Source organism: Mauremys reevesii, linkage group 16 (assembly GCF_016161935.1).
Source record: "Mauremys reevesii isolate NIE-2019 linkage group 16, ASM1616193v1, whole genome shotgun sequence".
NCBI lineage: Eukaryota > Metazoa > Chordata > Testudines > Geoemydidae > Mauremys > Mauremys reevesii.
The window spans coordinates 27,110,160-27,123,449 of record NC_052638.1 but is presented as its reverse complement, the minus strand read 5'-3'; the positions used below and the strand labels follow the sequence as shown (position 1 = coordinate 27,123,449).

Genomic DNA, 13,290 nt, shown 5'->3' with positions numbered 1-13,290 from the left:
TAGCTAGCTTTTCTTTAGGTATGTTTCAAAATATTTGTTAAATAATTTGTTTTCTTGACATTAAGCAATTTCCCTTAAGTATCCCAGCTCTGTAGTGCTCACTTTATTTTTAAATTGACAAAACACCCGGGGGGGAAAAAGTGATATCTCAGGTTGGTTGGTTTGATGGTGAAACAAAAGATGAGATTCTTTTCTCAATTACATTGATGTAAATCTTGTGACTTAGTGATGTTACTTCAAATTTACAGCATGTAAATGAGAGCAGAATTTGGCTGTAACAGATCGTCAAAATTACTAATCCTTGCAGTCTGTATATCTCAGATACGGCTGTGTAGATGATGCATAGGTCCAGGAAGTGCAACCTGTCCTTTTCAATAGTAAATGGACCACCAGTAAGTCCATTAAGGAAGGATTTTGGTGAAGGTGTGTTCTGCTGCACATTTCATATATGGTAATGACAGAACTGTCAGTTTTTACCTCATAATGTAAACACAAGCCCACCACTGCTTACAGAAGTCTTTAGTCCCATGTCCCTAAAGTAAGCAGGAATGAAACCTTAAAATAGAAATATCTCTCTCCGTGCTGTTTGCAAAATTAGTGAAATCATGCAAGGTTTCATAGACTCATGATGCTCCTGTCTTTGTAATCGAGATTGGCCCAGTGTCTCTCCATGGAGTCTATCTGAGAGATGTGTCAAAGTCTAGAACAAGCACAACTTTTCTGCCCCCCTGTTCCAAATGCATATGTTATGCCAATGTAGACTGAATGTCTTATTTAGACATATACCCACTTACAAATATGCCACTTACAAACCTGTTTGCATCACCTCTGTCTCTTCCCTGTGCCTGAGAGCAAAAGAAACATCTCTCATCCAAAACCAAACACACATTCTTACCTTTGTCCTGAGCAATAACCTGCACTGTGTAAACATCCTGCATCATTTCTCTGTCCAAAGCCTGCATGACTCTAACTTCTCCAGAATGCTCATCAATGGAAAGCCAGTTCATTGAATCATTCCTTAGGGAGTAACTGCAGAGTGAAATGTGATAGCGGTGATCTATAGTATGTTAATTTAATATTTTATTAAATGAATAATAAGACCGTAGCCTACTCTGTTATGTTATTAGGCTGTAATATCATTGCAAGTTCACAACAAGCAGAATGATTTATTCCTCATTAGCTCGCCAATTCTACTATGCACATTTATGATGCAGCTATTAATTATATAATTCACTTCACCTTTTCCCTGAACAGTAAGATTCAGACTGTGGGGTAAAGTGAAAATCACCAAAATGAAATTAAAGGAAAAAAATTCTAATTTGCTAAATCAAAAATTAAGATGGAATTGACAAAATATCTAGTGAGTCTGAAATATTCAAGCCCAGAGCTTTAAAAACAGATATGTCGTATAAATAAATGTGAAAATAACCCTGTCTCCTTTAAGGAATTCTTAAAGGAGCATTACCTGTAAACTGGGGACAGTAGATAGAAATTCTCCTGGGGCCATATTCTCCTATAGAGAGATACAGGTGATTTCCACTGAAGTCAATGAGAGAGCCTCTTATTATGTGGAGTATGGGGGCTGTGTAGATCAATTTCAGTTCAATGAGTTAAATCACTTGTGGGCCTGATTCACAAAAGTGATGCTTTTTATTGCTACAGGTGAAGAGTTATGGACCAGTTATGGGTGATGGGCAGAAGAGGTGGGGGTGGAGAGAGATGCACACCACTGTTTTCAATCTGATGTACTGTCTGACTGATGGGCAGTGGTGGAGTTTTTAGGGCCAGATCATCAGCTTCATCAGCGCTCCATCCCAGCATGCTCCTGGCTCCAGAGTGTGCTGCAAGGAGGATTCCTGGAGCTGGCTACACCAAGTCTGTGCCAGCTGACAATTCCATCACATTGAAAGAATCTCCACCTGCATATTCATGGACTTTGATACTCAGGATATCTGATATGGTGGAGAAAGGAGCCAGAAAATGAACCTGAGGGGGATGAGAGGGATGTTAGAAAGGGCAGAGAGGAGAAGGCTGCAATAGCCAAAACGGGAGAGGATGAGACCATGCTAGCATGTTGTAGCATGCATTTGGAATAGAGCCAGGCAGCACTTTCAGAAGTTAACTCTGGCTTTCCCAGGGAAAACTGTATTTCAAGTACTGGGTACAAAATGGAAATCCAGAATTTTGAAGACCCCCAGGAATCTGCTGGGTAGGATTCCCTTTGAATTTATATTTAATATTGAACACTACTAGACCAGTGGTTAATCCGTTTTTAAAAGGATCAGATTAAAATTGTGTCCTTACTTTAATGCTGTTTGGGTACACATTTACAGGAACAAATAAGAGGTAATTTGAACTGTAGACTGTGCTTTGAAGGAAATTATACACTGGCTCATTAATTTCTGCTTGCTTTCCGGCAGGGTGCCAGGGCATCTATAATTTACCTCCTCCATTTTAGCCAGAAATCCAAACATGTGCCTCTAAAACATGTGAGAATTTTTCATTCTCTCTTGCCGTGGATGCTCTTCAAACAATTACAATTTCCATTTTATGTTTTGAATAAAAAATGAACTGTTAAGCTTCCATTTGGTAAAAAAAAAAAGCCAAACCCATGCTTCATGGGCTAATGCAGATGAGTTTAGCATTCTGAATGTATTCATCTATAAATATCTTTTTCTATCTACTGTCCCCAGTTTAAAGGTAATGCTCACATGCTGGTACATGCACTTCCTGCTCATGTGTTAATTTGACAACCTCTCCAGCATCATTAGGGAAACAAACTCCACATGTCTGAATGAACAAAATTATCTTGCAGTTAGCATTCCTTATACTTGGCTTTTACGTTTATTCACATAGTGAAGGATATAAATGTGATCATATTTATGAAAGCGTGGGTACTGCATTGCCGAAACAGGAGCCAGATTATGGCCTACATAGGAAAAGCCCGAATAAAGTCTACATGTTTCAACTCAGTTTTCTACAGATCATCCCTTTAACTTAGGGGTGGATTTACTTCATTGCTACTAGCAGGAGAGGTGTGGGTATAGCCCTCAAAACCCCATAGGGAATTCTCATGGATCTTGGGGGAGCCAGGGAGGGCTGGGGCAGTTGTGTGCTCTCACTGTAACTCACTTCTATCTACCTCTGTCCCTCAGGTTGTTTTATAGTGCAGAGTAGTCACCGGCTTAGGAAACTGATAACACAGGGCTTGATCTATTGCCTATTCAACTCCGCAGCAGTCTGTCCATCTGGATCTGGACTGGAGATGGCAGTATCAGACATAAGGAAATCCCTACAAGTTTGAGTGTGGTATGGTGCTTTTCTTCTGCTTCCTCACTGCCCAGCCACATTCCTCCCAGTCATGGATCCATCAATGTGTGGATGTGGTGTTTTGGACTCAACCTTCACCCCTTTGGCTCCCTTCTAGGGGAAATTCACAATGCCACCCACTCCACCCTGCATGGGGCTTTTCTGAGGGTAGGGGCTGGCCCCACATGTTGGAAAGTTGCCAGGGTGGGGAATGTCCTTTTGGGTTGAAATAACACATTATTTCCCTCTAAAATCACAAGCATGCCAGCATCTCATATTATTCTTTTTGATCAGCCAGTTCTCTCCAGGCATCACCTCCTACAGTTCCTTAGTGTGATAAATTCCCTAGTGTGATTATTCTAGTTCAAGGTGTTGTCATTTCATGGTTATAGATTCATTACTGAAAGTGGTTGTCCCGTATATCAAAGAATGAGGCCAGGAGTGGCTGTCGCTAATGATGCCTGCCGATGGGCTAAACACAGAGGTGAAAGTAAGCCGGTACTGCTGCCACTTCCCCAGCCCTAGCCCGAGCCCTGCCGCCCTGGAGTAGCAGTGGCAGGGCTCCTGTGGTGATTTAAAGGGCCCAGTGCTCCACAGCAGCTGGAGCCCCAGGCCCTTTAATTTGCCCCTGAGCCCCAGGGCTCCCAGCCACCTCTGCACTGGTAGCTCTGCGGTGATTTAAAGGCCCTGGGACTCCCAGCCACAGCCGGACCCCCAGGCCCTTTAAAACTTGAAAGGCCACGCCTTTTCTGGTTGAGGCCACGCCTCTTCTGGTTGAGGCCATGCTCCGCTCAGGACACCGGCGTACCGGTAACTCCTTTAAGTTACTTTCACCCCTGGCTAAACGCCATGTCGAAGCACCAGAAACAACCACGTTAACTGAACACATCATTTCGGGCTCTTCAACTGAGAACATTTCAGAGCACTTTAAAAAACCATCAGTCCCAAAGGATGCAACATAGCGCAATCTAATCAGATAATGGGAAAGTCTTACCTTAAGGATGGTGTGTGGATGTCAGGATCAGTAGCCTTAACAGTCAGTAGCACTGTTCCCAACGCTATGCTTTCTGGTATGCTGACCTCATACCTTTTCTGTGTAAGCACTGGTGCTTCGTTTACATCCTTAACCAACACATGCACTGTAGCTGTAGAGCTGGCATCCTGCTCTTTCCCAACCAGTTCTTCATCATTTCTCACTGAGACAATCAAAACATACTCCTGAACAGTTTCGTAGTCAAATTCCTGTAATCAAATTAATTGGGTGTCTTTGTTAATCAGGCTGGTCAAAAATTTCCTGATGAATTTTTTGATAGAAAATCGGGTTTTGTGACTGAATGAAGTTTTGCACTAAAAGCAGCTGCTTTCGGTGGAAAACATTGTCTTTCAATTGAAAAGCTGAACACTCAAACGCAAAGAAGTTTAAATTCAGAAATGCTGTTGCCTCATAGCAACAGTTGTAGTCTATCTGCCTCATGCCCCTATCCTCCTCTATGGGCCAGGTTCCCTCACCAGACTACATCTCCCATGACGCACCAACACTAAAGAATCCCATGAAGTTCAGCTGGCTGTGGCTCCACAAGAAAGGAGATTGTGGTGCATTGTGGGAGATGTAGTCTGGCCAAGAAGCCCAGACCAAAAAAGAGAGAGGGGATACAAAGCATATAAACTACAACTCCCTTGAGGCACTGTGGTACCATTTTGACTAGAAATTTTTGCTTTTAAATTTTTTGCCACAAAGTCAAAATTTTCCATGGGGAGAAACCACTTTCCAATTAGCTGTTTTTGTAAGTAACCATATTTAAAGGTAAGCCATTTCAATCACTGTGTTTTTGAATTATTTAAAAAAATAGGAATGAAATAAGTGTGTCATCTGAATCCTTAACAGAGATGCACTGAAACCAGCCACCTATATCTAAAGCCCTTTGAATTTCACTGAGTGGAAATTTGAATTGCCAGATCCAAACAAATGTCTAGATTTTTGTTCTGGGTTGGGTCCAAAACTAGAAGGGATGTAATTTGGGTTGTCTGTGAGTTAAATTTCCTGAGAACAGACTTTTTCCATGACAGCTTCAAATGGTGAGAATTTGAGACTTCAAACACTTTGACACTTAGGCCAAATTCAAACCCTGCCCTAAACTTAATCTCAATACCAGCCCTTCTCTAATTCTTAGAGCTGAGTTCTGCCTTCAGGTATTTTGACTGGGGGCTTACACCTCAAGGCATTTATGTTGTATTATGCGTAATAAATCTTTCAAGTCCCTTCTATAAAAATATTACAGTAATTACTCTTGTGTTTTGGACCATTACTATCAAATATCTTAGTCCATTTGTGAAAGGGTTTCCCATTACATTATTAGCACTTGTGGTTTAACATGTAAACCTGCAGGTCAGCAAGCACAGCAGGAATAGCTGAGAGAGATGCCCATTATATGCAATATTTCACTAAGGCTTGGCTGTAGAAATCTCCTTTCTTCCTTATTTGGTCATGGCACAATACTCTGTGAGCATTCCGCCTCCTCTGTGTGCATTGAAATCCCCCTGCTAAGAAACTAACTTGTTTTGTAAGTATTCCTCTAGTATACTGAACTGGTGGAAAGAGGCAAAATACAAAAATATAACACTGCCTCTTTCATTCCAGAGAGGAAGTGCGGTATGCTGGTTAAGCACACTACTGGGAGTCAGGAGATACTGGTTCTATTCCCAGATCTGCTGCTGAGTCACTTGGGGACCTTGCTCAAGTCATTTCATGTCTGTGTTTCATCTTTCCTGTGGGTAAAGTGGGGCTAATATGTATTTAATAATGACCCGATTCTGTGCCACTGAAATCAATGGAAGCTTTGCCTCTGACTCCAGTTATCAAGCCCTAAGGAAGTAATTGATAATGTGTTTGAAGTGAAATCCTGGTGCTGTATAAATTTAAATTATTAGGCACTGTAAAATATTTCATTTTATTCTACCTATAAACTACAATGGTTGTCTGACGTTTTTACATATAAATATAGATTGCTACTGCCACTACTTAACACCGATCTAATACTTTTGTCTTCCAAGTTTTTTGGTTTTTTTACAGACATTAATGAATCCTGACAACCACAATACAAGGTTGATAAACACTATTATCCCCATTTTCCAGATGGAAAACTGAAGCAGAGCCACTTGCCCCAGGTCGCAAAGAGGAGTCAGTGTTAGGATATGTTTACAGTGGCACTTGAGTAGGCATATCTGGGCTAGTTTTGATGGAGCTAGCATGCTAAGAATGGCAGTGCAGACATAGCAGGGCACAGGCATTGGGACGGGCTAGTTGCCTGAGTACGTGCCTAGAGTTTCACACAGATTGTACTCGGGGCAGCTAACCCATTCTGACACCCATGCTGTTGTGACATTATTGTAACTTTCCGCTCACTAGCTTGATCAGAACTAGTGTAGGTATGCTGACCCTTGCTGGAAATTATATATCCTGCTCCAGTGTAGACATACTCTGAGAGACCCATCTTCTGCTCTCTTTTCAAGTCTGATTGTAGTTGAAACTCACTTCTAATGTGTTTATTTGTTTAGATACAGAAAATGCTTTAATTTCTCATTTCCTTATATGTTAAAAATCAGCAAATTAACCCCCATCCCAAAAAAGCCCCTAAAAAGGAGAAGGGAGTAGGCGTGAGGGAGGGAGGAAAGGGGAAGTCCCTGCGAAGCCAACCAGGACTTCTGACAAGAAAACCAAGGGCCTCAAATCAGAGCTAGGGAGGAGGAGCACTCTAAAAACAATGATGACTTGATAGAATCTTGGTTTTACAACTCTCTTGGACTGGCAATGATTTACTTCCAGATGTGCCTGGCTTGCGTCAGGGAGCAAACAAACCATAGAGATGGGGTAGAATTATTAGTAACCCTGTTAGTTTACTAAACACTAACACAAAGTTAACATTCCTCTCAAAGATTTAAAATGAGATTAGAATAATGTAATCATCATCATTCTGTAAGGGCAACTTTTAAAACACAGACCAAATAAATACAAGCATGGATTGAAACAGCACTCTGGGATTGGCTGCAACTCACTTTTTGGTTCAGGATTCCTTCCTTTCTCCTACTGATTACCTTTGATTATGTGTAGCTATCTCTGTTATAGTATCTCTCTGAACTATAATCTTGTGAGAAGACAGGAAGATTGATAGATTACTCTCCCAGTAGGTTTAACCATAGTTTTAAGCATTCTCCGGCAATAATAATTACACTTAGCACTTACATTTTCAATAAGCTTCATCATGCTTTTTAACTAACTAATCCTCACTACCTTCTGAGGTAAGTGAATTGTGTAATTCCCATTTTAGGGATGAGGAAACTGAGACTTGAGACAAAGTGACAAGGCTGCATAGCAACTAGAAATTAATGTCAGAGGATTAGAACTCAGGTGTTCCTGGCGTTGTGCTCAGTACCCTCTGCTTTGGTGCAGAGATACAAGGGGATTCTTCTGTGTAATTTCCATCTTGGCTATGAGCCGAATGCGGTCTTCAGATACGTGTATGGGATTTCAGCTACCCCATTAACTCCAGTGATATGCTAATCTGACGGTGGAATTTGGTCTGATATCCCTGTTATCAAGATTAGAATTTACCCCTTAAATTTTGTGCCAGGGCCTGATCAAAGCCCATTGAAATTCATGGGAGTCTTTGTACTGACTTCAATGGGTTCTGGATCATGGCTTGTGGTTTATGCCTATAGAGCATTGTAGGCAGGGTTAGCGTTTTGTGTTTCAGGTTTTAGGGTCTAGCACTCTCGGTGGCTGAATCCCACAAAGAAATGTGTTGATTCAAGAGCTGCTTTCTCTGATTCATTCTCATCACATTGTTCCTGACAATTGGGTTCTCCGTCCCCCTGCTGTTCTAAAGGGGGAGACCCTCACAGCAACTCAAGCGCTCAGGTAAGTGAGATGTCTGCTGCAGTCTAAAGGCCAGAATTTGCAACTCATGACAGTGAAATACTGACTGGCTCAAGCCAGGGATGGTGCAAGGTTCTCCATGCAGTTCAGCAAAGTTCATCTCAAACTTAACTTGCCACATCCCCTCCTGGCTGTCTCCTGAGCTAGGACTCCCAACTGTGATATTAGAGGGTGTATTTGTCCACCAGGTATTCAGCCGATACCGCCGAACTCTAGTATTTATGACCCAGACACTGCAATTTGGACAAAGAACTATTTGAACTTTTCCTATACTGCTTATGACCTCTCACTTCTGTGCTATACAAAGTCATATGCTAAAAATGAAGCTCTGTGCCACTGAGCCCCTAGTTTTTAAATATTATGTTTAACATTATGCCACTAACTTTTTTCAAGGGCTTAACTGTCCTTGTAAGTGGCACATGGCAAGTAAAAAGGTAAGGCTTTAGCTGACTTCACTGAAAGGAAATGATCACTTACTCTTCAGCAGACAGCAGTATATCAGCACTTGCAGTGATGACACTGAAAAGCCAAGCTTTTACCCTTTCACTGACGTCAATGGAAAGGTAAGACTGGTTTACACAGAAATAAACCAATAAGGCTGTACTGCATTATATAATTACTAAAAGTTAATCTCCTTTGTTGCCTTTATTTATTAGTGACTCATATGGTCCCAGGACAGAACCCTCATTGCCTTCTTATGGCTTTGTTTGTTCCTTCTTGAATGCAGAAGAAAAATGGATACATGATAATATAGAAGGGCTCAATCATACAGTCCTTAACCAGGCAAAATTCCCACCGAAGTCAAGGAGTGCAGGGTCAGATCTCTAATGGCAATCTCCTTTCCTAGGGACGATGGCCAAATGACTACTTCTGTTGCTTGTTATTTAACAATGCAATGACTTCATTATATACTCAGTCTGTAGTTGATCACTTACTCTTTTAATTCAAGCCAAAATTGCCAGATTAAAGTGAATAGAAAAACCAAAACTTAATTCCTAGGAGTTTAGAGATTTTTTTTATAAGAAAGGAAATATTTTAACTCCAAAGTTCTAGAAAGTTGTGTATTATTGTCTTTTCCCCACCTTTCTCCTGTAACTTTATACTGCATTCTGCTGGCTCCCTACAAAAGAGCAGAGTAAAAGGAATATCTGTCATAGGAATGAGGAGTTAGCTATAACCCTGCTCACAGCCTTGTCTGTTTTTCTTCAAATTTTCTATTGAGACAACCACTGGTAGGAAGGGTGACCAGACAGCAAATGTGAAAAATTGGGATGGGGTGGGGTGTAATAGGAGCCTATATAAGAAAAAGACCTAAAAATCAGGACTGTCCCTATAAAATCGGGACATCTGGTCACCCTACTGGTAGGCGCACTAGTGGTCATTGATGTTCATTAGCAGCATGTCATGTAGACCTTGACCAGGGTTAGACAATACCATGCTTAAAACATCAGCAGCTGCCTAGAGCCCTGGCTAAACTAGTGCTCCCACAATTGGTACCAGTGGTATTTTAGCACAGAATTCCTCCCAGAAGTGTTAAGGCCATTGTAAGCAGAGATTTCCTAGCTCCTTTTTCCTATCGCAGAAGTTCTTTTTAGCTTAGTGCCCATTAACTCGACTCTTTTTGTGGATCCTCAGAAAAATGAAGTATCAAGTTAGAAAAAGAAAGAAGAAAAAAAGATAAGTTTCATAGTGCCTCCTTTTTGGATACGGATGGTGGAACATTAGACATCACATGAGCCTTTTAAAATACAAGGTAGATGGACAATCCTTTCTAGGGGGCTTGTCTTCATTGCTAAAAAAGAAGCATTTTATTTTTTTATGTCAGGGTAACTAACGTGTGTAAGCTATCCTGAGGTAAAAACACAGTGAAGACAAGGCACTTTAGTTTTACCACGAGGTAAACTACATAAGGTCAACCCCAGGCGAGGATTTAGTGCTGACTTCGCCTAGCTTAACTTGTCGTAAAACTTGCCTTGTATTCACTGTGTTTTTACCTCAGGATAACTCACGTGCATTAGATACCACAAGGTAAAAAATGCACCTTTTTTTTTTAGCAATTAAGACATGGCCTAGGTCTGACAGTTGGGCATCTTTCACAAACACTATATATGCTTAAAAGAAATTCAGAACAAAAGCCCCTTGGATTTAATGTTTGGAGGTAGGGCTGGGCTGCTTCTAAAGTCTCAGTAACCCCTCCCCTCATTAAACCATAAACCAGAGATGGGTGAGACTGCCATCAAGATATGTTCATACACTTTGAGTAGAATCTGGATGTCATTTAGAGCTGGTCGGATTCATCCAGGTTCAGACAATTCAGTGCTAATGGCATTTACCTTATCATATGGTGCCACAAGACAAAGGAAAACTGTAGTGACTAGAGAGAGTGCTAAGTACTGACTAAATAAAAGTATATTAAATTAAAACAATTCTGTTATCAATATGGTGCTGTTGTCTCAGCAAGAGACCAACTGCCTAACACTTTTCAGGAGAGCCAGTCTCATGACACGGAACAGGACATGACTGGGCAGATTCTGTTCTTGGTTCCATCAGAGGAAATGCAGAATAACTCTACTAAAGTCATTAGAATTACTCTACATTTACTTTGGAGGAACTGAGATCAGAATCTGGCACAGGGGTTTTAATTCAGAAGTGACACTAAACTGCCGTAATTTATACCTTATGAGTAAAACCAGCCAAGACTCAGTGTTTGTCTACAGGGGGAGTTAATGCATGGCAAGCCCACGTGTAAATCTATAGTGCACTAGCTTGCCATACTCTAATTGGCTGTGTGGATCCTGGTACCACACACTAAAAGTTCTATAGTGCACTTTGACATACTGCTGTCACTTCAGAACTTTTAGTGTGTGGTAGCAGGATCCACATGGCTAGTTAGTGTATGGCAAGCTAGTCCTCTGTAGCTTTTCACTCTGGCTGGCCGTGCACTAAATCTCTGTGTAGACAAGCCTTCACTCTTTACATTCTCACTCACTTACAAATAGGTACCCCACACCCAGTTACACATTGCCTCCAATTTTGGCACACTAAGTCTAAGGGAATCTATATTAGTGTAATTGACTGGCTGGAGGAAAGGGGTGTAGAAGGAATAGGAGGTGGTAAAAAGGAGTATATTAAAATAGTGGCGCAGCCTACCGAGCTGAGCAAATTTAAACATAGTTTAAATTAAACATAGTTCTTACACACACACACACACACACACATTTCTGTGACCATGTTCCAGACTAAAAGTACATAGTACCTTTTCAAGCCAGATGCTGGCTGTGCCATTTTGTGGATTGCTTAGAATTTTGAAAGTTTCATCTTCATTTCCTGATTCCACGGAAAAGTTTACGAACTTGAACTTCATCTCTTCATCCGCGTCTGTTGCTGTAATGGTTGTTATTAATGTACCTACTTCTGTATCCTCAGGAAAACTGAACGGCCCATACTGCATTTAAAAAGATGAAAGAAAAACCAGAAGTTCTATTTCTTATTGTGCTACTGTTTTACACTTTCCCTCAGGTTACTTTTAGGTGCAGTAGAAGAAAAGAAGTTGGTATAAGACATGATGATTGCACCAGTGGTTATAAGTATAGGATGATTACTGGACAGTCTCTCTCTATTTATTTAATCTAGGATTGGTTTAACTAGGATTTGGTTTACCCGTATTATTTGCATTATTCCTATTATGATAGTGTCTAGAAGTCCTATTGTGCTATGAGCTGTACAGCCATGTAGAGGAAATTATCCATGCCCCAGTGATCTTACATATGAACATACCAAGTAGTTATAAAGGAAATGGAGGGGATGAGGGAAGGAGGAGGAGGAGGTTACAGTAATATAAATATGTTGCATAGACAAGTTATGTGCACAATTTGTAGGCAGCCAGTTTTTATATAAATGGTAAATAAGCACGGTAGTAGCTTAAGTCCATACCAACTCTCCTTTTTTTTTTTTTTTTTTAACTGTGACAGGTCTTTGACTCTCTAGCACTACGTATCTGAATTGATTTGTAAATGCATTTGTTATTATAACCTTAGAAATAGTAAATTAACATAGTGATAAAGTGCCAGGTCTAATACATAGACATTAAGGGAAGGATTTTCAAAAACACTTAATCCTGCTCCCACTGAAGTCAATGAGAGTTTTATCCCTGACTTAAATGAGAGCATAGTTAGACCAACACTGAGCATGTTTGAAAATCCTACCCTTAACCTTTACTATATCTATCTCCGTATGGAAGTGATTAAGCTACAGGGTTATTTGCATTATATTCAGTGCACCAGGGTGCCATTCTGTAAGATGTCAGCACTCCTTTGACAGCTAGCTATCAGAACAAAGTTTCCAACTCTGGTGTGTTAATCTTTGAATTCTGTCCCCACTGAGATCAAACATTGCACCTTCTATAATAAGAGTGACAACATCTTAACAGGGCTGATATTAATCAAGAGCACTTGGAATCGCTTCTGTGTTTTGTGCTGTGTTTATTTTACCCTTAAGCAACCCAGGGAAACATTGAAATTACAAGCAAAATCTGTTGTTGTTCTTTTTGAAGTAGTACTCAGTTCATCAGCACCATTTGTGTGAAGCAAGCGAGCCTTTGCTTTTGTAAAATAATGTTGCAATCAGTAAATGGGATGTTGTCAAAGCTGTTACAGTCAGTCAAAACTCTGACCTGCCGTTAAAAGTTTCACAAGTCGCTTCTCAGTGTTTTACCAATTCTTTGTGTCTTTATACACCCAATTCAGTGTTGTTAAGGCTCATGATTTTGAGAGTCGTGCGATATCTAGTGGTCTGCTTATAGCCCAGCTCCCAGAGACAGGTGATTATGTGACAATCTCAGCCTTTATTTAAAAAAATATGAAGAGTACGTTTTTGCTCTTTTATGTGTGGAGAAAAGCTTAAAACTGTGACTGGAGTGTTACCTCCTACAAGTTCAAAAATTAGAAAAGGGTGGGGTTGAAGAGCCGCATATTTATTTTTTCAAAATTTTGTGTTTTTTTTTAAGATAATCTAATTTGCGGGGCCAGACTCATGGTTTTTGAACATCT

General features: G+C 40.6%; 2 protein-coding genes across 5 annotated transcripts in view; one reads left to right on the top strand and one right to left on the bottom strand.

The window, feature by feature from the left end:
- CDH16 (cadherin 16) overlaps positions 1-13,290 on the bottom strand; it is a 56,601-nt gene that overhangs the window by 17,256 nt on the left and 26,055 nt on the right. For both annotated transcript variants that reach the window (XM_039503929.1, XM_039503930.1), the window contains 3 exons: positions 11,499-11,687; positions 4,304-4,551; positions 896-1,029 (listed from right to left, as the gene is read on the bottom strand). In XM_039503929.1, the coding sequence (XP_039359863.1) occupies positions 896-1,029; positions 4,304-4,551; positions 11,499-11,687 (571 nt within the window). The remainder of the gene's footprint in view (positions 1-895; positions 1,030-4,303; positions 4,552-11,498; positions 11,688-13,290) is intronic.
- PDP2 (pyruvate dehyrogenase phosphatase catalytic subunit 2) overlaps positions 1-13,290 on the top strand; it is a 125,585-nt gene that overhangs the window by 107,775 nt on the left and 4,520 nt on the right. The window lies entirely within an intron of this gene.